Source organism: Psammomys obesus, unplaced genomic scaffold, assembly GCF_907164565.1.
Source record: "Psammomys obesus unplaced genomic scaffold, mPsaObe1.curated_primary_1811, whole genome shotgun sequence".
NCBI classification, from domain to species: domain Eukaryota; kingdom Metazoa; phylum Chordata; class Mammalia; order Rodentia; family Muridae; genus Psammomys; species Psammomys obesus.
The window spans coordinates 9,842,033-9,865,870 of NW_026586383.1; the positions used below are offsets into that span (position 1 = coordinate 9,842,033).

Genomic DNA, 23,838 nt, shown 5'->3' on the forward strand with positions numbered 1-23,838 from the left:
GTGACACTTGTGCACAGTAAATGAAAGTGGGTGACACTAAAGACACTGCCTCAGTAGGGTGGAAGGCAACTCTGCCCTGGCCTCCACGGGCACTGGTGGCCATGCAGCTCGGGAACACCACCGACTACATTTCCGAGAGGCCTGGGCGAACAGTGGAAGCCACTGCCTTTGTCCTTTGGAATGGGGCCAGCAGACTACGCCAGACGTTCTCCAGAGCTTGCAGTGCAGTCGAGGGCGGGGCCAGGGAATGGCAGCTAAGCCAGCCATCTGTGATGTCTGGAGACCACTCTTCAGGAGAAGAGAATGCAGCGTGGGGCTGAGTTTTGGTAGAAAATTCCTGTGAGGTACATCAATGGAGAAGCAGGGAACAGGCGTCTAAGCGGCCTTGGCAATCACGGGGTATTGAACATAGCCTCAGACAAACACAAGTGACAGCAGAACTGGGGGCCACATTGGAAGCACCTGCCGTGCAAGGGTTAGTGGGATCTGTGTCTGGGCCTGTTGCCTCTTGGTTAGAACTGCTAGTCTTGTCTTCTACCACTGGGGGTGCTGGCAAGGTCAGGGGTATGAGAAAGTCACAGGCCCAGGGCTTCCTTTAGGCTGAGGCTGCCGTAGCTTAAGCCGCCTGAGCTTCGCCGCCTGAGCTTCGGCTGGTCTTCTCTGCACCCATGTGAGCGCCCAGGGCCCAGGGCTGCTCTCCTGAGGGAGGGCAGAGGAGGACACATGCTTGCCTGTCCCCTCAGTGGCCATGACGCTCTCCTCAGGTCTGCACCGCAGTGTGCAAGTGTGGAGAGCCACATCACATGGGGAGTGGGGGGGGGGGGCGTGGCTGGCAGGCCTCGCCCAGCCCTGCTCCACGCCTCCCCCCCCCCCCCCCGCTCCTGTGAAGCAGCCACCTGACTATGCTCCTGGTGGTTGCTCTGCTGTCTGAAAAGGGGGAGGAGGAGGAATGTGCATGGCTTTGAGGCAGCTCCTGGCAGGGTTTCAGACCTCGGGGGTGTGGGGAGTGCTCGGGTCTCAGTGGAGTCAGCCCTGAATCCAGCCGTGCCATGGGGCCTGGTGGGCAACAAGGAGGCCCTTGCTGTTGTGGGGACTAAATAAGGGAACTGGCATGGTGGCCTTGGATGCATCACTCACAGTGCGCCGTTTCCATCGTGAGGCGAAAGGACCAGCTTCCAGGCTAAGGGATCCTCTGCCGGCCTGCCCAGCCTGGGCTAGCTGTTCTGGGGATGGCCCACCTTTGCACACCCTCCGCAGAGCAGCAGACAGGCCAGAACCCTGGTCTGAACAAGCCGCAGAGGCCCCATCTTTCCTTCAGTGCTGGCTCAGACAGGCCCAGCCTGGGCACAGCAGCCCCTTCTCCAGCGTCCGCCAGACTTGACTCTTAGCGCTTGGTGGGCACGGTGAAGACCAGGGGATGGGGGGCAGGCAGGAGAAGCAATTCTGCCTTGACACGACCATCCCCCCTAGCTGGTCCCCCCCTCCAGCTAGGTGTCCCCCCAGCTGGGTGCCCGCTAGTGTTTGCGCGCCTGTGTGCGTGTGGGTCTCACCCAGGCCTCCCCACTACCTGGAAAGTACAGGAAGTGTACCACCAGAAGATGAGGGGTAGGCAGAGCTGCTGCTGAGGAGGCCGCTTGACGTCTGCAGAGGGAGGAAGAGACTGAGAGGCTGGGAGGCATGAGGTTCTGGCCCATGGGTTTTATTAGCTCCTCTTGAGGCTGGTGGGAAGGATCCACTTGTGGGATACAACCTCGCCGCGCAGTGATGGCCACAGGAAGGCCTTGTCAGTGTCCAGCAGCCTGGAGGAGTTCCAGGGCCAAGGAAGCTACTGCAGGATCAACAGGCGCACTGTGGGAAGAGAAGGAGGTGCTTGATAGGCACGAGGCCAGCATCCCTGTAAGAGGGTGGGCCTTTTGTGGAGGAGAAAAATGGTGATGGTTGACAGGCACACGTGGGTCAACATCCCTTTAAGAGGGTGGACCTTTGAGCCCAGGTACCCGAAAGACCAGTCGCTTCATAGAACATCCTGTTCCAAGAGCCCACTGCCAAAATCCCTGGATGGAGCATGCCTCTCAGCCATCCCTCAGCCTCAGGCCCTGGCCCCACCTGCCATTTGTGTCTGCCTGTGTGGGCCAGCGGGACAGATGTGGCCAGCCCGCCTTCCGAGCCCCTGCCCCCTAACCTCTCACACCCTCTCTACCTTCCTGCTTTGCGCTGCCAGCTCCTGTCCACTGTGGGCCCTGCTCAGCAGGAACTGTGGGTGCTGCTTGGAGGTTATAAGTGGACAATTAGGAGCTTAAGATAGAGACTTTGTTCCGTGAGACACGAAAACCTGGCTGTGAGCAAAGAAAAGCATGGCGTCGGTGCAGCCCCCTGAGGAGGAAGGTTAGCCTGGTGGTGGCGCTCTCAAAGGCAAGGAGAGAGCTGTTAGCGAATAAATGTGTGGGTGGCCGCAGGACTTCGGCCCAGGGGCAGGGCTGCCGCCAGAGACTGCCGTGCATTCCTGCCTGCACATCAAAGGCACTGAGGGGGGTGGAAGCTCTTTGAACTTGGCCTGCTTCTGGCGGAGTCCAGGCCAGTCCTGTGGTGCCATCCTGCCCACCAAAGCCCCAGAGGGACTGGCATGGACGGTCAGACCGTCCGTCTCCTGGCAGAGCAGTGCCACCCACTCATCTGGCCCTCGCAGGTGGGGACACCTGAACAAACCCCTAGAGACAGAGCAAGGTCTGCCTGCATCCTGGGTGTGGGCAGAGCAGAGCCCTGCAGAACACAAAGCCTCCTTTAGACCTGTTTGATCCAAATTTAAGTCCAGCCCAGGAATAAGCCACCTTTGGTCTCAGGGCCAACAGCCGCAGCAGGTGGCAGCAGGGTGCCCAAGCTGCTGTCAGGAAGGGAGGAGGGGCTTTCGGGAGCCGGATGAGCACCTCCTCTGCAGTGGTCTAGGCGCTGGGCAGCCCTGGTGGGTGTCCCTGGCCTCAGCCTCGTGCTGTGGGTCCCAGCAGATGAGACAGGCCCAGGGGTAGGCCCAGCTGTGCAGGCCAGCCTTTCCTGACATGGGAAGGGCCTGGAGCATGGCATCCCCCCTCACGGGGCCACAGCCAGCTTTCAAATGGAGACCAAAACCCAGATGGTACCAGGGAAGACTGGGCTGCCCTTAAGAGTGGCTTTTCCCCAAGGAGGGCTTCACAGACCAGAGCTGCCTTCCGGGCTCTGTGGCCACCAAGCCGCACCCTGGCCAGGCAGCAGCACTGACTGGTGGGATTGGTAGCCAAGGCCCTGCTGTCCAAACTGGGTGCCTGTCATCCACAGCTGTTGGCCCAGCAGGCATCTCCGTTTGAGACACTGTCTGTGTTCAGTGTGTGTGACCTATTCCTTGGCTGACAGGCCAAACCCCGCTCCTCACTCCACATGTTCTCAGCAAACTGCAGTGAGGGGCTGGCCCAACTGTCGGCTGCTCCGTGTTACAGGCCCTGAAGGAGGGCTGAGGAAGGTGGCCTGGCACTGCCATCAGGGCACGGTGCCCTTCACTGAAACCCAGCCTTCCCTCACCAGGCACGTGTTCCTTCCTCAGTGGGAGGAGTCCCACCACAGGGACAGACCCCAAGATGGTGGCCCCTGATGTGGGAGGAGCCGGCCTGCGCAGTCACGCTGCTGCTCGTACCTGTGAGCCGGAGCCAGATGCTCCAGGGCCTGCAGGAGACTGCCGCTGTTCTTGAGGCCGTCCAGGTGCTTCTCATTGGAGGTGACCTGCGGGGAGAGCACAGCGTCAGCCGCCCCGTCCCTGGCCTGACCCTGTAACGAGTGTCGGGCCCACACGGGCCCTGCAGTCACTCTGCAAGGTAAGCACACTATGTGCCGACATGGTTAGTGAACTCAAGAAAGTCATGTGGCCGTGCTCCTGTCCCCGGGAAACTGACACTGGCCGGCCTCGGGGCACCCCCACTGCTCAAAGAGCTCTGTCTTTCCACTTGATCACAGCAACTCAGGCAGGACTGGGGTCCCTCATTCTCAGAAGACCCTGAACAAATGGAGGTCACAGGGTGGAGACTCTGTTAGGCTTTGTGGAGCCTGAGCTGCGTGTGGCTGGGTCTGTGCCTCCCCAGACCCTCTTCCTCTTCCAGCTGTGCTGGAGACCAGCTGTCAGCCCAGCTGCCTTTAACTGCTTACTCAGGGCCTGCACATAAAGATGGCTGCCTGAAGATGGTAGCTGTGGCTCCTGGTGGCACAAACTTGGAGGCTGCTTCAGGTACATCAAGGCCCACTCACAGCTCCCTACAGCTCAGGGGTCTACCCTTGGTGGGGAGAGGGGTGTGTGCAGAGGCTGCGCTTCCGGGAAACTGCCCCATAAGCTGCAGTAAAAAGACCTTTACCCACGAGGGTGTTTCCAAGGCACAATAGAGACGCTGCAGGGACAAGTGAGTGGTCAAGAGAATGGATCGTGAGCGCAGCCTTCATGGCTGACACAAGCAGAAAGTGGACCACGTCTGCCCAGGACACCAGAAGCCACCTTGCTCTGAGGAGCTGCTTTCTGTAGTGTGCAGCCCTCAATGGAGACGAACTGATCAAAGCGCCCAATCTAAACATGGTCTCTGTGAGTGCACCCCACCCCACTCCCGCTCAAGGGTCAGGGGCTGTCTTGGAAGAGAAGGCAGAACTGACAAGACATGGCTGCTGCACTCGTGAGCTCAGTGGTCACCTGGGTGAGGCAGAGAAGGGAGGACAGGCCTCCGTGGAGGGGCCGAGCTCTCAGACTTCCGCCCCTGCTCTTGTTTTGGGAGGCACAGCCTTTGTGCCCCTCTGGTAGGTGTCCATGACCCAAGGTGATCACACAGCTGGGAACATGTGGACAGCACTAACTTGGCCGAATGGTTTGTTTTGTGTGTTTTTTAATAAGGACAGAGCTGGGTGAGGAGACGTGTTGGGGGTGTGGGAGAAGCTACAGGGAAGTGAGGGAAATTTGGTCATAGTTATTGTATACCTGCATGAAATTCTCAATAAAGAAATATTGCAATTTTTTAAAAGATGAAAACCGTGGGGTCTGAGGCACACTGGACTCTCAACAGCAGTTTCTGTATTGTAAGGAGTATATTAAAGCCATGGAATGTTCCAGAGCTGCTGGCTGAGACAGAGAACCCACATGCCATTGTTCTGTCTCCCCAGGCACTGCTGCTGAGCCTGGGCAGGGTGCATGGCCAGCTATCAAATAGGCTCTCCAGTCAAGAACAGCAGGCAGGCCTGGGCAGAACGCCATGGGTGCCCGGGTGGTGTGGTGGTGTGCCTGCCTCTGCTGGGCACAGCCAGTTTGAGCTCTGCAAGCCCCAGATCCAGAAGTGTGCACAGAGTAGCGGACAGAGCGCAGGAGATGCCCAGCTAGCCACGTGGGAGGCCCCAGGGTGTGCAGGGTTCCTGAAGCCTCACATCCCGGCCTGAACCAGGGCAGGACATGCCAGGTAGTCACCCAACACCTGGGAACCTTTGACCCAGGTCTGAAGCAGGAGTCTCAGCTCACAGCTGAATCTACAGAGCAATTTCTGCTGCTAAAACAAAATAGCATGGCCAGTGAGTTTCCAACCAGACAGAACTACATCACCAACCAGGATGGAGCTAGAAGTGAGCATGAAACATCTAAGAAAATTTAAGCTCACATTAGAGATGACACCTTTTATGCCAGCACTTAGAAGGCAGAAGCAGGCAAAACTAGCGCAAGGCCAGCCTAGGCTGTGAGGTAGCCAGACCTCTGCAGTGAGACCGTGTCTCAAACAAACAAAAACAAAAAACCACAGTGGTGAAATACAGGGTTACAATCACGCAGGCCCTCAGCTCATCTGACCAAAACTGAACGGTCAATCACTAACACTCTAGAAACAGGATAAGAAGGAACCAAATGGTAGCAGAGAACTGATTCCCATTGGTTGTCCTGTGACCTCCACAACACACACACACACACACACTAACTAGTAAATATTTTTAAAAGTTAAAGAACAAACAAACAATAGGATTGGCTCGATAGTAAAATGAAAGGTCAGTGAGGACGAACAGTCTGTCGGTCAGTTTGAGCAAACACATTCACATAAGCATCTTGGAGACTGCAGCAGTGAGAGTTCTGTGCTGCTGGAGCTGCAGAATAACAGGATGGAGAAAAGTGTGAAGACATCTGAGAAATCGTGATGCAGCTACTCCAGGTGTGGCAGAAACACAGAGGCAGTGTCCAGTAAGACACGACCCAGTTCACATCCCATAACTGAGCCAGGCATATGGCGCGGGCTTGTATCACAGCACTGGGGATGCACAGACGGAGAGTTCAAGGTCAGCCTGGGCTCCCTGAGGCCCTGACTCAAAGCAGGCTCTTGTTGGTGCCTGTAGAGGCCAAAAGGTGGCAATGGGTTTCCTGGAACTGGCCTTTCAGGTGGCTGTTTAGCCATCCACTGTAGGTGCCGGGACCTGGATGCCAGCCCTCTAGAAGAGAATAGAGGGTCCTTAAACTGCTGAACCATCTCTCCTGCCTCCTGTGCAAAAATATTTCATAATCCCGGTGGTACCTCTAGAGCTATCAGCAACAGTAAAAGACAGAACAACTCGCCACAACTCCAGCTGCTTTCCCAGAGGCCACACCAGCGTCAGGTCAGATCCTGCCTTATCCCGCCAGCTCCCTTTAAAGCGTACCCGAAAGCTGTAAACTGCACCCCGTCCGCTGGGCTTCATATTCTGGCCCAGGAGTTGGGCAGAAGACCTCTGCTTTTCTGGATGCCCCACAGGTTCTAGGGATTCCAAAGGCAATGATGGCACCAAACCTCAGAGGCCATGCAGGCAAAAAACAAAAAGAAAACCCAGCAGACATATGCTACACCTGAAGACTGACTGTTCACCAGAACCCAGGCCACGCGGGCCGGACGATCTAAAAAAGAAACAGAACCAAGGGGGGAAACATCCAAAAACCATTTAAAAAGATAAACTCAGAAATCAAAACCTTAACCTGTATTAACACCAAACCCAGATGACTGAGGCTAGCATAAAGACACAACCAACAACAGCCATGGTAACATGGCATCACCAGAGCCCAGCTATCCTACTGCAGCAACCCCTGGATAGTCCAACACAGCTGCAGCCCAAGGAAATCACCTTACAACCAATCTTATGAAGATGTTAGAAGCCTTAAAAGAGGAAATGAATAAATCCCTTAAAGAAATCCAGAAAAATACAATCAAACAGGTGAAAGAAATGAATAAAACTGGTCAAGACATGAAAGTGCAAATAAAAGCAATAAAGAAAACACAAGCTGAGGAAACCCTGGAAATTGAAAACCTAGGGAAGAGAACAGGAACTACAGAACAAAGCATCACCAACAACACAAGAGATGGGAAAGACACTCTCAGGAGTAGAAGATACTATAGAAGAAATTGATATATCTGTCAAAGAAAATGTTAAATCTAAAGTTTCTGACACAAAATACCCAGGAAATCTGGGACATTGTGAAAAGACCAAATCTACAAATAATAGAAATAAAAGGAAGAATCCCTACTCAAAGACCTAGAAAATATTTTCAACAAAATCAGAAGGAAAATCTAACCTAAAGAGATGTGTATAAATATACAAGACACTTACAGAAAGACCAAAAGAAAATCCCCTTGCCACATAATAACCAAAACTAAAGATTCAACAAAGAAAAAAATACTAAAAGCTGCAAAGAGGAAAGTAACATATAATGGCAGACCATTAGAATTACAAATGACTTCTCAACAGAGACTCTAAAAGCTAGAAGGTCTCAGACAAATGTTTTGCAAACCCTAAGAGACAGATGCCAGCCCAGATTAATCAAAAGAGATAGAGAAGGACACTTCATAGTTGTTAAAGGAAAAGTCTGCTGAGAAGACATCTCAATTTTGAATAACTATGCCCCCAATTCAAGAGCACCCACATGTAGCAAAAAGCCACCTGCAGTGCCCCTTTTTAAAACTCTATTTGGGGTGTTTAGCCCTCTGCCTCCCTTCCACTAACCCCCAACCTTGAGGAGAGAGAAAAGGTTTGTGCGGAGAGGGGCCCAGACCCCTTTACTTCTCCCTGCTAGTTAGGGTCACAGGGTTCTTTTAGGGCTCTATACCAATCTCCATCCGCAGACGCAGCCAGCAGGCCCCTCTGCGCCACTGCGCTGCAAAGCATTTCTCTCTGTCTGTCTGCTCCAGACCGCCACACTGTGTCTGGTCTCTGCTACATGCCACACATCAACACCAAACACCACGCCTTCTCTTTCTCAGCTCTCGTATTTATACTCTCAGAGTCCTAGACCACACCCATTTTCACACCACCTGTGGAAGGCTGCTACCACCTAGCAAAGATCATGCCCCGAACATGGTAGTTATCAGCTGTGGACAAACTATAGCCCAACTAAAATCCCCCACTTGGGATTAAAAGAAAAACATATTTACATAACTGAGTTTCCAAAGAAACCAAAGCTTCAGCTACATCTACATTCATAAAAGAAACATCATTAAACATCACTAAAGCTTAAATCACACATCACATCCTACACATTAATAGTGGGAGATTTCAACACCCCACTCTCACCAATGGACAGTTCATCCAGACTGAAACTGAACAGAGAAATAATGAAACTAACAGATATTATGACTCAAATGGACCTAACCTATCTACAGAACATTTCACCCAAACACAAAAGAGCGTACCTTCTCAGCACCTCAGGAAACTTTCTCCAACACTGACCGTTTATACTCGGTCACAAAGCAAGTCTCAAATTGAAATAACCCCCCGTATCTCGTCAGACCCCTGTGGATTAAAGCTGCACTTCGACAAAAACAGAAACAACTGAAAACCTGCAAACTCATGGAAACCGAGCAAAGACAGAAATGAAAGACTTTCTAGGATGCAATGAAAATGAAGGCTCAGCACACCCATACTTACGGGACACAGCGAAAGCAGTGCTCAGAGGAAAGTTCATAGCACTGAGTATCTCCATAAAGAAGCTGGAGAGATCACATTCTAGCACTTTAAAAGCACTCCTGAAAGCTCTAGAACAAAAAAAGAAAACACCAAAGAGTAGACAGCAGGAAGTAATCAATTAGAAAAAAGAGAACAGTGCAAAGTATCAACAAAACCAAGAGCTGGTTCTTTGAGAAAATGAAGAAGATAGACAAACCCTTAGCTAAATGAACTAACAGGCAGGGAGAGAATATCCAAATTAACATGAGAAATGAAATGAGGGCGATAACAACAGAAACTGAGGAAATCCAAAGAATCATTAAGAATTATTTAGAAACCTTAGGAACTTTAGAAACCTGCATTTCACAGAAGTGGAAAATGTAAAAGAAATGGACAATTTTCTCAACAGTTAAATCAAGTTTAATAGACATACAGCCCCAAGGAAGTAGAAGCTGTCATTAAAAGTCTCCCAACCACAAAAGCCCAGCCCAGATGGTTTAAGCCCAGATTTGTACCAGACTTTCAAAGAAGAGCTAATACCAACACTCTCACTATTCCACAAAATAGAAACAAATAAACCCACACACCTATGGACACTTGACTTTTGACAAAGAAGCCAGAATTATACAATGCAAAAAAACACAGCATCTTCAACAAATGGTGCTGGTCTAGCCGGATGTCTGCATGTGGAAGGATGCGAATAGATCCGTATCCATCACCCTGCACAAAACTCAAGTCCAAGGATCAAAGACCTCAACAGAACACCAGACACACTAAACCTGTTAGAAGAAAAAGTAGGGAAGAGCCTTTACCTCACTGGCACAGGAGATAATGTGTGAACAGAACATCAACAGCACAGGCTCTAAGATCAACAATCTATACATGGGACCTCATGAAACTGAAAAACTACTGTAAGGAAAAGGATACTGTCATCAGAACAAAATGACAGCCTACAGAATGGGAAAAGATCTTCAACAATCCCATATCCGACAGGGCTGATATCCAAACTATATAAAGAACTCAAGGAACTAGACATCAACAAACCAAATAACCCAATTAAAAAATGGGATACAGAGCTAAACCAAATTCTCGACAGAGAAATCTCTAATGGCTGAAAAGCCCTTAAAGAAATGTTCAACATCCTTAGCCATCAGGGAAATGCAAATTAAAATGACTCTGACATTCCACCTTATACTTGTCAGAATGGCTAAGATCGAAACCTCAAGCGACAGCTTATGCTGGCAAGGATGTGGAACAAGGGAAAGAGTCCCCACTGCTGCGAGCTGATTTCCAGTCACTGTGGAAATCAATCTGGAGGTGCCTCAGAAGATCGGAAGTAGATCTACCCCATGACCCAGCTGTGCCACTCCTGGGCATCTATCCTAAGGATGTCCCATCCTACCACAGATGACACTTGCTCAACTATATTCTTACAGCTTTATGCATAACAGCCAGAAACTGGGAGCAACCCAAGATGTCCCTCAACCAAAGAATGGATAAAGAGACTGTGGAACACTGACACCATGGAGTACTACTCATCTGTTAAAAGCAAGGATATGAAAATGTCAGGCAAATGGGTGGAAGTAGAAAAGATCATTCTGAGGTAACATGAGGTAAAAGATCATCCTGAGGTAACATGGTACATACTCACGTGTAGGTGGATATTACCTGCAAATTACCGGATAACCACAGTATAACCCGCAGACCCGAAGAAGCCAAGTAACTAGGAGGGCTCCAGGGGGGTGGAGGAGGGGAAATAGAATAGACATTGTGGCTGGATGGTGGAGGGAATAGAGCAGGTCCGGTTGGGGGAGGGCAGAGGGGAGAGTACTGGAAGAGACAACTGGATTGGGGCTATCTCTGGGATGAGCTAGAAACCTAGGACAGTGGGAACCCCCAGGAATCCATGGGTGACCGCAGCTAGGACCCCTACAGTGGGGTGGGGAATACGAAGCCTGAACCAGCCATCTCCTGGAACCAGGCGGGAATCCCAGTGGAGGGACTGGGATACCAACCCATTCCACAAAACCTTCCGTCTACAATTTGTCCTGCCTCTGAGATGTGCCAGGGTAAAGCTGGAGCAGAGACTGAGGGAGCGGCCGGCCAGTGACTGCTCCAGCTTAAGACCCACGCCGTGAGAGGGAGCCACCCCTGACACTGCTGATTTTGCTCTGCTACACTCGCAGACAGGAGCCTAGCATAACTGTCAGCAGGAGAGGCTTCATCAGCAACTGATGGAAACAGATGCAGAGACCCACAGCCAAACAGTAGACTGAGCTCAGGGAATCTGCAGAAGAAGGAAGAATTTCAGTAGCCAAAGGGATCATGGACATCACAAGAAAATCTACAGAATCAAGTGGGCCCATAGGGGCTCACAGAGACTGAAACGACCAGGGAACACTGGGACTGACCTTGGCCCTCTGCACACTTTAGTTTTGCAGCTTGGTCTTCCTGTGGGATGCGTAACAGTGGGAGCAGGGCCTGGCTCTGACTCTGTGGCCTGCCTTTGGGACCCCTTCCCCTGCCCGGGCTGCCTTGTCTGCGCTCAACAGAAGATAGGCAAGTGTTACTGCAGCTTGATGCACATGTTCAAGGAGAAGGAAAGAAAGCTGGAAAGGGGAAAATAAGGGGCCATCAGGAATAAACAAGTCAAATAAAGAAGACTAGACCCTGTCAGGCCCCACGGAGTAAATTATGTACACACAGCAAGCAGGCTTCTAAGTGAGTTTTAAAACAACCCAGTAACACCCCACCCCACCATCATCCAAAATGTTTAATAAAATGTGATAGAAGTCCTGGAAGAGTGACCTCATAGTACATAACTAAATGGAAGGGACCTGGGGAAGCAGAATCTAGTGTGAAGAGCCGTGCCACCCAATTTAAGGTCTACTCTGGCCTGAGTGACCTTGCAGTATGGCAATGGCAAGGGGGGTGGCCAAGAGGTCAAGGACACTTAGTTTGTCCTTGGCCCCAGTCTTCAATAATCTGACTGCTGGCTTTCGGCTAACATCAAATCAAAATTGAAATGGAAGCTACACTGAATACACGAAGCTCGCCAATCATTACAGTTGGGGAATTTGAGCTCAGTATTAAGGTCAGTTTTATCCGGGTTCATTTCTGTGGCTGTGTTAAAACTCCCACAAAACGCGTCTGGGGAGAAAAGGGATATTTTTTCCACTCATGGTTCCAGGTTATGTTCATTGTTGTGGAAAAGTCACAGCAGGAGCTTTAAACATCGAGTCATCTCTCATCCACAGTCAAGAGCAGGAAAAACAAATGCTTGCTGGCTTGTCAGCTAGTGCTCAGCCCAGTTTATCCATCCCTACGCAGTGGAGAATGCCCTGCCTAGGGAATGGTGCCACCCACGATGGGCCCGGTCCTCCCATATCAGTGGGCTGTGCCACGGGGAGACCCACAGACACGCTCACAGGTCAGGCCACTGGAGACAGTCCCTCACTGAGACCCTTTTGAGGTGATTCCAGGTTGCCTAGTTGACACAAAGTCTAGTTAACCAGAACTTTGGGAATTATTCTGGGGCTGTGGTTTAGAGTGTGCATACACACAGTCTGTATAAGCATGCAAAACCTGGAAGCATGCTTTGGGTAACGCGTAGGCCGAGTCCTCCCTCCCACTCTGAATGCTGACACAGGCCTCACTGAGCCAGTACCCAGCCCAGCTCTTGGAGACACTGTGTCCTACAGCAGCGGCTCTCGGGTCCTCGCTGCCTCACAGCTGCAAGGCAGCGCCTTTGTGCAGACTGGCCTGAGGGAGACTCCGGTTCTCTGCTCTAGACTTCAGCTTCTGACAGCAGCGCGGCGTGGGGAGCCTCTAGTAAGAGCAGCACCCAGAGGTGGCCAGCGTCCCCAGTGCTCAGCCAGGGAAGGCCGTGGGAGCCGACGACTGGCTTGCTGGCCACCAGGGATAGAGCCAAGCCTGCCTTTCAGAACGGACTATGCTGCCCATCTCACAGCCTCAGGAAAGTGTGTCAATAAACAACTCCTAGGAGCCCCATGAAGTTTGGGAGAAACTGCTCCCACTCAGCTGTGTGAGTGAGTGAGTGAGTGCGTGCGTGCGTGCGTGTGCTATAACAATGCAGTGTGGTCAGGTCCTGCCTGTGGTGCCTTGGGCGTCTCTGACAAGCCTGGGCTGACAGACAGGATGTGGCAGGGGCAGCCCAGGTGCTCTGTGGGCTTGTTCTAATGTACACACCACCTGAGGAGGGTTCTTTTTAATTCTCTGGGCTTCAGATCTCACGGCACAAGTAACAACAGGCAAGTAATGATGACAGCTCTACTTGGTAGAGTTAAATTTCAAAACCAGGTGTCGCCAGGCAGCCCTCCGGCCAGCCTCGGATGTGCTGTCTTCTCAGCCACATCTCCGTGTTTCTTCAGAGCTGTTTCTCCTGATGCTTCTCCTGACACAGCCGCCCTCCCTCTGCCATCTGTCACCAGGGCCGGCAATGAGAGGCAGCTGGCGTGATGCATGACGGGATGATGGCACGGGCCACTCCCTTTCCTGCCTGCTGTCATGTGTTGTGGGGTGCACTGTGGGGCCTTCCGGAAGCTTCACTGGCAGCTGCGAAGGTCTCACCGTGTGTGAGCTGCTGCAGGTGTGGCTCTGTGTCTCTCATGACCTCGAGTGAGCTCACACTGCTGCCGTGCCTCTCACAACTGCGTGTGAGCTCACACTGCCACAGGCGAGGCTCCACTGGATGCCAACTGAGCACATGGCACACTGACGGACACGGGGGTTCTCATAGTCCTGCTGAGCTGCGAGGGGGCGGTTGCAGGTCCCCCCAGAGTCCCTTCACAGGGGACCGTCCTCACAGAAGCACATGAGGCCCCTAACCCAGGGAATGAGCTGAAAGAAATTTAGAGATGTCTCAAAAAGCAAACCACCTGCGTCCCACCCATGGTCTACTGATGTGATGAGACACGGTGAGCGTGGCCACTCTGATAAAAGAAAACGTTTGCCTGGGCTGGCTCACAGCTCGGACGATTAGTCCACGGTCATCATGGCGGCGACAGGCAGACACAGTGCTGGAGGAGCGGAGAGGTCTCCATCCAGATCCTCAGGCAGCAGGAAGAGAGTGAGGCACTGGGCCTGGCTGAGCATCTGAAACCTCAAAGCCCATTCTCACTGACACGCTTCCTCCAACAAGGCCACACCAAGGCCACACCTGCTACTTTCTCAGCATTCAAATATATGAGCCTGTGGGGCCCGTCTTCAAACCACCACAGTCTGGTCGGTAAGTAAACAAAAGAATGAACAAGCAGTCCTCAGAAGAAGAAAAGCAGAAAAGCAAACAGCCAGTACACACTGGCACGAAGACTGGCCCAGCCCAGTCACGGTGGTGAGCATCAAGAAAGTGAGCCAGGGCCTGCCCGATCAGCAGGTCAGAGTGCTGGCTGCCTGTCCAGACGACCCAGTGAGCCCACAACCTGCAGGGCGTGTCAGGGGCTTTGAACTCCAGTTCTAGGGGACGAGATGCTGTCTTCTGGCCTTCATGGGGATGGCACACACACACCATACACATAAATTAAAATTTTAAAAGACTGTGTAAGAGGAAGTGGAAGCTGGTGGCGTGCAACAGCCGTGGGAATCGCTGCAGAGGTTCCTCGAGAACCTAACTAGAGAGCCTTCACGTGACTGAGCCCGCCACCCCAGCGGCAGAGCCACAGGGCTGTAAGTCAGCACCCAGCCGAGAACCCCCACCCACGTTTACTGCTGTTCCTCCCAGAGCCCGGGGATGGAGCAGCCCACAGCCTGGGGATGGAGCAGCCTGGACGGCCATTGGCAGACGGGGGACAGCGGGGATTCCCTGCGGCTGAGGAGGAAACAGTGCCGTCTGCAGGGAACACATGGATAGCTCACTGTGTTGAGTGAGATGGTTGGCCTCAGAAAGACTGGTGTTTCCTCCCATACATGGGGTCTGCCTGAAGGCAGAAGCGGAGCCACGAGGAGGGAGAGGAGGAGGTCTCCCAGCACTGGGGTCACAAGAACAAGGGGCAGAGCCCACCCTTGTACACCTTTCAGGATTCGGGAAGGTGTCAGGCGGCCTGGGAGAGCAGGTTTCAGCCAGAACCGATGCTGGCGGCTTCAGTCTTTCTTTTCAACTTCTCTTCCTGCTCCTGGCCTGTGTGTCCCTCAGCCTAACTGGACACCTGCTCTTCCCTTATGTCTGCACTGAACCCTCAACCAAGCGCCACAGACGGTGAGATGAGGGTTTCAGAGTTTTTCTTTTTTCACCCCATATGACACGATTATTTTTAGATGAAATTTATCCACAGTTGCTTCCTCCTGCACGTGAGTCCAGCCAGTTCTCTCCACGGGGCAGGGGAAAATGCCCTGACTGCTTCGAAACGGTTCGTAATTGAATCAGTTTCCAGCCATTAAATTCGGTATGTTTAAAGTGTTGGATGTAAGAGAGCTAGTTTGGGAAACCTTTTAGGCCTGATGGAACTGTGTACATCAGCCAGGCCCTGAACAAGTGAGGGGAAGAAACAGGTTTAATTGGCAGGAAGTGAGAGGTGTGGCCCTCATGGTTGAGGCTTACACTGGAGTCTGCCCAGAGGGTTCCCGGGAAATACAGGGCCAAGGTGCACGTTTGCCGAGAGGCCGAAACCAAGTGCTTGGAAACAAGAGCCAGAGTCTCCACAGTAACATCAGTGACCGTGTGTGGCCGCAGCGACTCCTCCCCAGAGGGACACTGAGGCAGGGGCCGTCACGTGACCTGGGAGTGTGAGCACTACCGCATACACGCTGTACACCCGAGCCCCGCTCCACAGACACAGAAGGGGGACTGTGCTCACTACGTCTATGTGCGTGTCATTCTGCTTGCCTGTGCATGTGTGTGTCATGCGTGTGTGTGCGTGTGTATGCGCGTGCATGTCAAGCATGTGTGCGCATGTGTGTGCGCATGTGTGATGCATGTGTGTGTGTATGGGCGTGAGTCTGTATGTGTGGGAGGCAGGCAAGGGGAAGGAGAGAGGGAGACGTGGAGAGGGAGGGTGGCCTCACAGTGCCCTCGTCAACCATTTCTCTCTGGACCTGCCCACGGAGGGGGGGCGCCTTGTGGGGGACCCATGCCAGGTCCACAGGCCTCCCAAGGTCAGCCTTTACAGCGTGTTGGCGGCTTAGCTGTGCTGTTAGCCTCCGTGAGTGAGGCACCGTGAGTCCTCCCACGGCCCCCGCCCAGTGACAACGGGAGTCTCCACAGCCCTGCAGCAAGTGTGGAGACTGCCAGCTCAAAGCCTCCACGAGTTCTCACGTCCAGGGCCCTCACTGTACCAGAGCTGGGCAGGAGGGACAAGCTGCATGGGTGACGTGAGCACGTGTGAACAGACCTTCAGGGCCCCTGCAAATGTCAGCAGGACTCTGGGGTCAGAGTGACTGTGTGTACCCATACGAACATGGCCTCTGTGGGTGAAGTCAACTGGTTTGAAAGAAAATGGGCCCACGGGCTCCCAGAGACTGGCACGGCTGGAGGTGTGGGCTGGTTGTTGGAAGCTGTGACTGGAGACGGGCTTTGAGGCCTCAGAAGCTCCAAGCGTGCTCAGTGGCTCTCTTCCTGCTACCCGCCGAGCCAGACAGCCCTCGTGGCTCCCACTCGGCACATGTCTGCCTGCGCGCTGCCATGCTTCCTGCCCTGACCTGAGAGACTAGACCTCTGAGCCGTGAGCCAGCCTTAGTTATGTTTTCCATTATAAGAGCTGCTGTGCTCATGCTGTCCTCACAGCCAAGGAGACCCCAACTAAGACAGTCACCAGACATCCTACAGCGCGTTCTCCGTTGGGTTAGACATCTAACTGGACCTTGGGGAAGAAGATCTGAGTCCCTCAGGGTGTAGAAGCAGAGCACCCCGTTTCCACGACCCTGAAGGAGCTCTGTGCACCCTTCAGGTGAGGGCGGGTGGGCATGGGGCTTCCCCTCGAAGACGGAAGCGGGGCTACACATTGACTCTCGGGCAGAGGGGCGCTCAGCTAATTGACAAGTTTCATAACTTCATCAATAGACTTACTCCATGATCATTTTGGTAAGTGACCACTTGGTAGGACATCACAGAACTGTCACCTAAGTGAGCGTGTTATCAGCCTTCTGAGCCGTGTTACTCTGGGTGGAAGACACGGGCTGTGACCATCGGTGGGTGTGCTCAGAGCTCAAGCAGAAACCCCTTTGCTGCGGGGAATGTGTGCCTCCAGCAGGTGAGGGGGGGAAGGGGCCCAGTCCTCAGACTTCTTGGAGGAGTCCGAGTGCACACAAACGAACACAGCGAGAACTCTAACACAGAACAGGAGGGAGAGCAGAGGAGGCCACAGTGGCCAAGCTGAGCCCAGGCCCGCCTTCCTCAGTGTGGGTCAGGCCCCATCTCCGTTCAGGGAGGGGGTGAGGCAGTGCTCTGGGCCAGCGGGCAGGTGGGCAGCCAAGGAAGCCAGGGCAGCGGGGTGCAGGGGTAGGCTGCATGTGTCCCGGGTGCAGCACGAGGCAGGGACCTCCCTGAGGCGCGCCCTCCCCTGGGGACTTGCTCAGAAACTGGCCAGCTATGGGGGAAGGCACCTGAGCCCACAGGGACGCGTCCTCTTTGGCCTTGCCCTGTCTCCCAAACTTTACCTTACCTGTCTGTGTCTCTACGGGCACTGACATTCCTCCCCATTAGCAAAACCGGGAGGGAATTAAAACAAAAGGACAACTGGAAGGCAGGTGCATTTTGGTTTACGTGTAAGGTGGTCAGGTACTAGGCGGAGTTTAAACCTGGGGCTGACCGGGACTGCCCTCAAACACTGACAGCCTCTTCGGGAGTGTCTGAAAGATGACCCAAATAGCAGCTCTTATGTGAGACTTACACCCCTCCCTCAGCCAGGGTCACACAGTGAGGACTTTCTGAGGTGCCTTTGAGGAAGGTTGTCTGCAGAAGATGTGTTTTCAGCTCAGAGCAGCAGGGCAGCCGTCAGCTGACTCAACACTCGCTACCGTGTCTGAGGGAGGTAAGGAACTGTGGTGGGGGCGGGGAGGCTGACCACCCAGGAACGAACTTCCTGACAGGGTTGGCTTGGCCTCCACAGACTCATTATTAACTAAAGCAGGCTCAGGGCCTCCAGGGGTAGCAGCTCAGCCGCCACTGCGGCAGGGAGACGCTGGCCCAACCTGCGGCCTTTGCCGGCTGCATCCTCAAGAGGATTGAGAGGAGGGAAGTAGGGGAGGGGTGGGATGCTGAGACCCTGCCATGGAGGGACTTAGGGTCTGTCTGCACTCGGGGACTGCTCATGAGGTGGCCTGTCACTCACATGTCCTCTTGAAACGCACAGCTGCCCTGGGCCAAGTCTCCCGCGGTGGCAGCAGCGAGGCTCTGGAGAAGCCCCAGCTGGTTACACAGAGGGACCAGGGTGAGGGGTGACAGGCCAGGTCCCAGAGTTCTGAGGGCAGAAAGACTCCCTCTTGATCTCCGTGGGACGCATGGGAATGTGGGCGGCTGTGCAAGATCCCAGGTTCCTTCACGTTTCTGAGTGTTACAGGTTAAAGGTCAGCTTTCCTGACAGCCTTGGCATGAGCTCTGGAAGAAACCCCTCCAGGCTCTGCCCAAGAGAGAGCATTAGTTAGCCCCTGGGCTCCGCTCACTCAGGTCAAAGGCAAAGCTTTCTGAGGAGCTGCCACCAGAAGCAGCAGCACAGAGCAGAGAGGGAGAGGAGGGGCACACTCTTCTCCCTCACATGCCGCTTCCCCCACAGCCTTTCAGCCCATAGCCCCCCAGTTGTTACACACTGCGCAGACACCAACACCGCTGTACCCAATAAATACCCACAGTTATGTACAAACAAACCCCAAAGCCGCTCTGGCGCCCACCCTGAGACCCTCCAAGAGTGTGGTGGCTGCTCCGGCCTCCTCACTCCATTCTGTGTGGCGAGGAGGCCGCGAAGGAGAAGAGGAGGAGCGCGAGAGACAGACACTGTCAGTGACTACGAGGGCAGTTTTAGGCGTTTAGAAACATGGCTGACTGCTGAACAGGACGTGCAGTGGGTGGTGAGACGCCAGAGCCGGCACAGCCTGTTCCCCTGAGGAGCCTGCCCTGACAGAACACCCTCGTGGGGACTGGGCCGCACACAGGGCACCGCTGGGCAGCTCCTCAGGCTGCTGCCCAAGCCACCACGAGACACTCCACACTGGGCAATGGTGCCGGCTACTGTCGTGGTTCTTCCTTACGGCCCGCCCGGGCAGGACTCTGAAGCCAGCACCGTTTGGCTGTCTGAACTTGGCCCTGTGTGTGTGTCACAGCATTCCAGGACCCTGGCCAAAAACCAAAAACCATAAAAACGAACAACACCAAACAAACATGCCGGGACCATGAAGCGGCACCCCAGCCCCAGCGACTTCTTCCTTTGGTGTTTAGGGCGCAGCCCTGCGGCCACTCCTCCCACTCTGTTACGTTCATCTACCATTTCTATTTAAGCCCATGAAGAGGCCCGAAAGCCACAGACTAGGAACCTGACCTGCCACTCGGGATGTCCTTTTAGAAAAGGCCTTAGAGACAGATTTCTGAGCGTTCTGTGTCTCATCTGTGCCTTGCTCGGACTGTGCTGTCCACTGTGTGCCCTGCCCAGGGACTGTGCTGTCCACACCAGTTTCCCACAAGCTGTGGCCTACAGATGCTCAAGGTAGACAGCGGGGGCTTTGCCTGCTTGCCTATTACCCCGAAGGGCCACTAACTGTCACCTCCAGCATCTGGGGTCATGTTACTTCCCCCTCCACCTGCCCCACTCCTTTAGCTGTCTGCAACAGGAGGGCAAATCTGGGCTCTATAAGCCCACGTTGACCAGAGCAGAAATTACGACACACCACCACCCCAAGCCCACCCAGTGTCCCCCCTGTCCAAGCCACTTGGGGTCCAGTTCTCTGGGTCCATGAGCAGACGTCAACTTGTGTATTTTAATGTCACCCAGAAACACACAGACAACAGCACACAACACTGAGACGGAGCTTGTGTTTTTCTTCCAGAGATAAAGATTAATTAACTTCCCTAAAAGGCCTAAGGACCGACTCTTGCAAACTAGTGGCACCCTCAGAATCCCATTTTAAATTATTCATGAGATCTTTGTCACCGACAAATCCAAATTAATGTCAAGCCTTGGCCTAGAACCCACGGCTATAACAATAGTGGCCTAGAATAAAACATATCCATGGATCCGAGTGACTAGTTCTCATGGCTTCAGGAGTTCTACTGAGGACTGTGATGATTTCCACGCTAAGGAGCTGGGTTCCAGTTTGCTAGTGCTCAGGTCTCATGTGTCTTGGATGTAGGAGCTGAGGGTGTCTCTTCCTATGATAGCAAAGGCTGACTCTAAGACTCATATGACAAGCTGCCTCTGTCACAGCCAGACGGCTTGGATACCCTGGGCTTCAGGGCTTTGCCTGCTAAGAATTCTGGGTAGGACAGGAGTAAATGAATTTTTAGTAGGCTATGGTTGCTCCCTGCACTGCCCTTCAACCTGACACAGGCACCCACATTCCAGGGGAGCCAGAGCAGAGATAAGTGCATTATCCTAGAAGAGGAGAGAGATAGATAGATAGATAGAGAGAGAGAGAGAGAGAGAGAGAGAGAGAGAGAGAAAGAGAGAGATCCTCACAGCACTTGGCAAACACCCTGGAAAGGCTCATTATTCTCTATGAAGAGCAAGAGGACGGTGGCAGAGCAGAGCAAGTGTGAGAAGTGCCTGGGCCTTGGGTCATGGTGCCAGCATATCACCCTTGAAAACTGGCGGGGAGTGTGTGCACCCCCGCCAGTTTTCAAGGGTGATATGTTGGCACCGTGGTAGGCACTCGATGGCAACATTTGCACAAAGGTTTTGCTTTAAAGAGTATTTGTCTTATCTGACCCACCACTCAGGTGATTCTGAGGCAAGCCATTGAGAGAGAAACAAAACATTAGATCAAAAGATCAAACTTTAAAGAACGCCTGAGGATCAAAGCCTTTCCTCATCCCTGGCTGCAGGAGTGTCTGGCAGAGGCAGAAAGTATGTCTTTTGAGGAACACCCTTTTCAAAGCAAGAAGAGAATGCAGCCCTAAAGGCAGGCTGAGGGGCGGGGAGGAAAGACTGACGGCATTCACGTCAGCTTTCCGGTACTTGTCCTGGCCAGTAGAGGCACGGGGCAGGTGCCCGGATGCTCGGAGAGCATGGTCAGACTTGCCCCTCACATGTGTAGGGGCCAAGGTGACAGATGCTGCCATGCCCCTCCCTAAGACTGTACCCAGGAGAAGCAGGTGGTTCATGCACTGTCCTGACTGGGCCTGGACCTTGCCCAGGGCTGAATGGGATCAACACAGAGGAAGGAGAATCTGCATGTTTCCGTGTCGGGTTCTAGATAGTGACGCTGTGTGACAGAGACACACTTGCTGATACACATGGCCTAAGGGAGGAGTAGCTCCGAAGAGCAAGCAAGCTGGAAACACCCTCTGAACCTCAGGCTCAGCCGCAGTGGCTGGCCTCAGGCACTGGTTCCTATTCTCTGACCAGGTTAGGTTTTCTCACGCTCATGGCTGCCTGGTGGTGCCAGGGATATGCCAGGCTTATAACCAAGGACTCCCTTCCTACAGCCTGGAGGAGCTCAGTGACTCAGTTCCCTCTGAGAGAAGCTCTTCGCCTCAGCGCTGATCAATGGCGGCTGTTGCTTCCTTGGTCATCTGAGGCCAGAGCTCTTGCCCTTGTCCTTCATTTGGCTGAGGGGTGTCAGAGGATGACAGGGTCAAGGCAGGCTCGGCTGAGGGCTAGCCTCAGAGCGCAGCAGCTCTTCAAAATCAGACACACAGAACCTGACACTGTAAAATCAAATTCCACATGGAAACAGCTGAAGGCGGACAGGACAGTTGCAGTGCTGTCACAAAGGTCTCCTTCCTGCACAAAGGAATGACAGAAACCTGCAGGATAAGGTTATCCCAACAAAACAGAAACAGCCAGAGAGCAGGACAGGACGGAGGCTGTTCACATCATATTTTTGCTGTTGACTGAAATGAGAGACTGACTTAAAGCCGGGATCCTGTCAAAATCCTAGAAGGACGTCCTTCTCGGGACCTTGCTTTGCCGGACCTGTTGAAAGGCCTGGCTGAGTGAGGGGCTCTCTCCAGTTCAGAGGCAAATTCCTAACAATGTCCTGTAGGCTAATGAGGCACAGCACAGCCCATGAAGACCCCGCATGTTAGTGTGTCTCCTTGGGAGCCCCTGTGAGGTGGGCGTTCAGAAGCGGCTGCTGAGGCCATGGGGTGAAGCCCGTGAGGGAGTCTGGTAACTGGGCGGGTCAGACTAAACTTTAGGATCCCAGGTTGGGGTCCCAGCTACAAACCTGCTGTCAGCTACGGCGGGCCCCGAAGTCCATCTCGGAGCAAACAGACACAGGGAGTCAGGGTCCATCAAGGGTCAAGATACGGAAGGCGCTTCTTCAGGGCCCAGGAAACACCCCAGGGTGCAGGCACAGCCATGGCTTGGGACAAGAGCAGGCTGAAGCCAGGCCACACAGGTGAGGTGGGGCTCAGGGATGGGATTGGGGGTGTGGCTTCCTTCTAGTCCACGCTCCAGTCTGAAGGCTCCTTCCTCAGCTCCCCACCTGCCTGACAGTGGTGGGAGCTCAGGTGACAGGAGTCAGCCTTCCGACTCCCCGCAACTGCTCTTCACAGGGCTGCAGACCACAGCTTCCTGTGGTCAGATGCTGTGCTCACTGAGGCTGGCAGAAGGGATGGTACAAAGGGCTTTAAAAGATCCCACAGTTAAGGCTGCACCTCAGAGAGCCTGGCAGCAACTGGAGGAGCTGAGAGGTGAACCCGGAAAAACCCTGGTGAGAATGTCAGGCAGAGACCAACTGACTGTTCAGAAGGTGTGCCCAGAGCAGGAGCCAGGCTTGGGGAGGGCCTGACTTGCGAACTGATACCTTGTCAGCATGAGGGCCTGACTTTGACCCCCAGAACCCACATAAAGGGGGTGGGCATGGTAGTGCGTGCCTGTAATCCCTGCGCTGGGGAGGAAGAGCCACACGGACCCTGGGCTGGCTGCTCAGGCTGCCTAACCTAGTCAGTGTGGTCCAGGTTCAGGGAGAGCCTCAGCCTCAAAGACACAGGGTGGATGGTATCCAAGGAGGACCCCTCTCTCTCTCTCTGCCTGTCTCTCGCTGTCTCTGTCTGTCTGTCTTTCTCTCTCTGTGTGTGTCTCTGTCTTTGTCTCTCTCTCATGCCGAGATGAGGACTGTTACTCCAACAGGCAGGACCTGGGTTGCGTTGAAGGCTGAGTAAGTAGAGGATTTGGGGACTTTTTTTTTTTCCTAACAAAAAAAGAAGAAAGCTGGAAGAAATAATTTCTGTTTAATTTGGTAAAAGGAAGGAAAACAGAGCTCAGGCAGAAGGAGGGATGTTTTCCTGCTGGCTAGAGAACTGAGGTGATGCGAGGGTGCAGCTTCTCTTGGTTGCACCCCTGGGGTACGGGCTTCAGCTGTGAATGTATCAGGATGCTTATCTTTATATTGATTTTTCTTGGTCCAAAATTCAGAAACAAAATCAGCTCAAGCAGGACCTCCAAGGGGTGAGATCTGGTTGTGACTTTCATCTACAAAGAGCAGGGCTGACAGCCAGGACCAACGAAGGACAGACAGCCTCGGCTCCCCTTTCGTCCCTGGGGTACAGATACGCTGGGGCATCTTAGCTCGTTTGATGTTGCTAAAAACAAAATGCAGGACACAGGCGAGTGACAGAGAACCAAGACTTAGGTCTCTCAGCTCTGGGATCTGGAGACTCCAAGGCCGAGGACCCGCCACATGCAACAGCCTTCTTGCTGCCACTCAAGGTAAAAGATGGAGGGAGGAAGAAGAGAGGAAGACTGAGAGGAAGGGAAGAGGAAGAGAGAGGGAGGCAGGGAGAGGGGGAAGGGAGGG

The 23,838-nt window shown here is 53.4% G+C and overlaps 1 protein-coding gene across 1 annotated transcript in view; it reads right to left on the reverse strand.

Annotated features, from left to right (window-relative positions):
* Positions 1–1,684: 1,684 nt before the first annotated feature.
* Positions 1,685–23,838, reverse strand: part of Ulk4 (unc-51 like kinase 4) — a 246,945-nt gene continuing 224,791 nt past the window's right edge. The window contains exons 37-38 of the mRNA XM_055601553.1: positions 3,662–3,747; positions 1,685–1,848 (exon numbers count right to left, since the gene is read on the reverse strand). Coding sequence (XP_055457528.1) covers positions 1,785–1,848; positions 3,662–3,747 — 150 coding nt within the window. The 3' untranslated portion in view covers positions 1,685–1,784. The remainder of the gene's footprint in view (positions 1,849–3,661; positions 3,748–23,838) is intronic.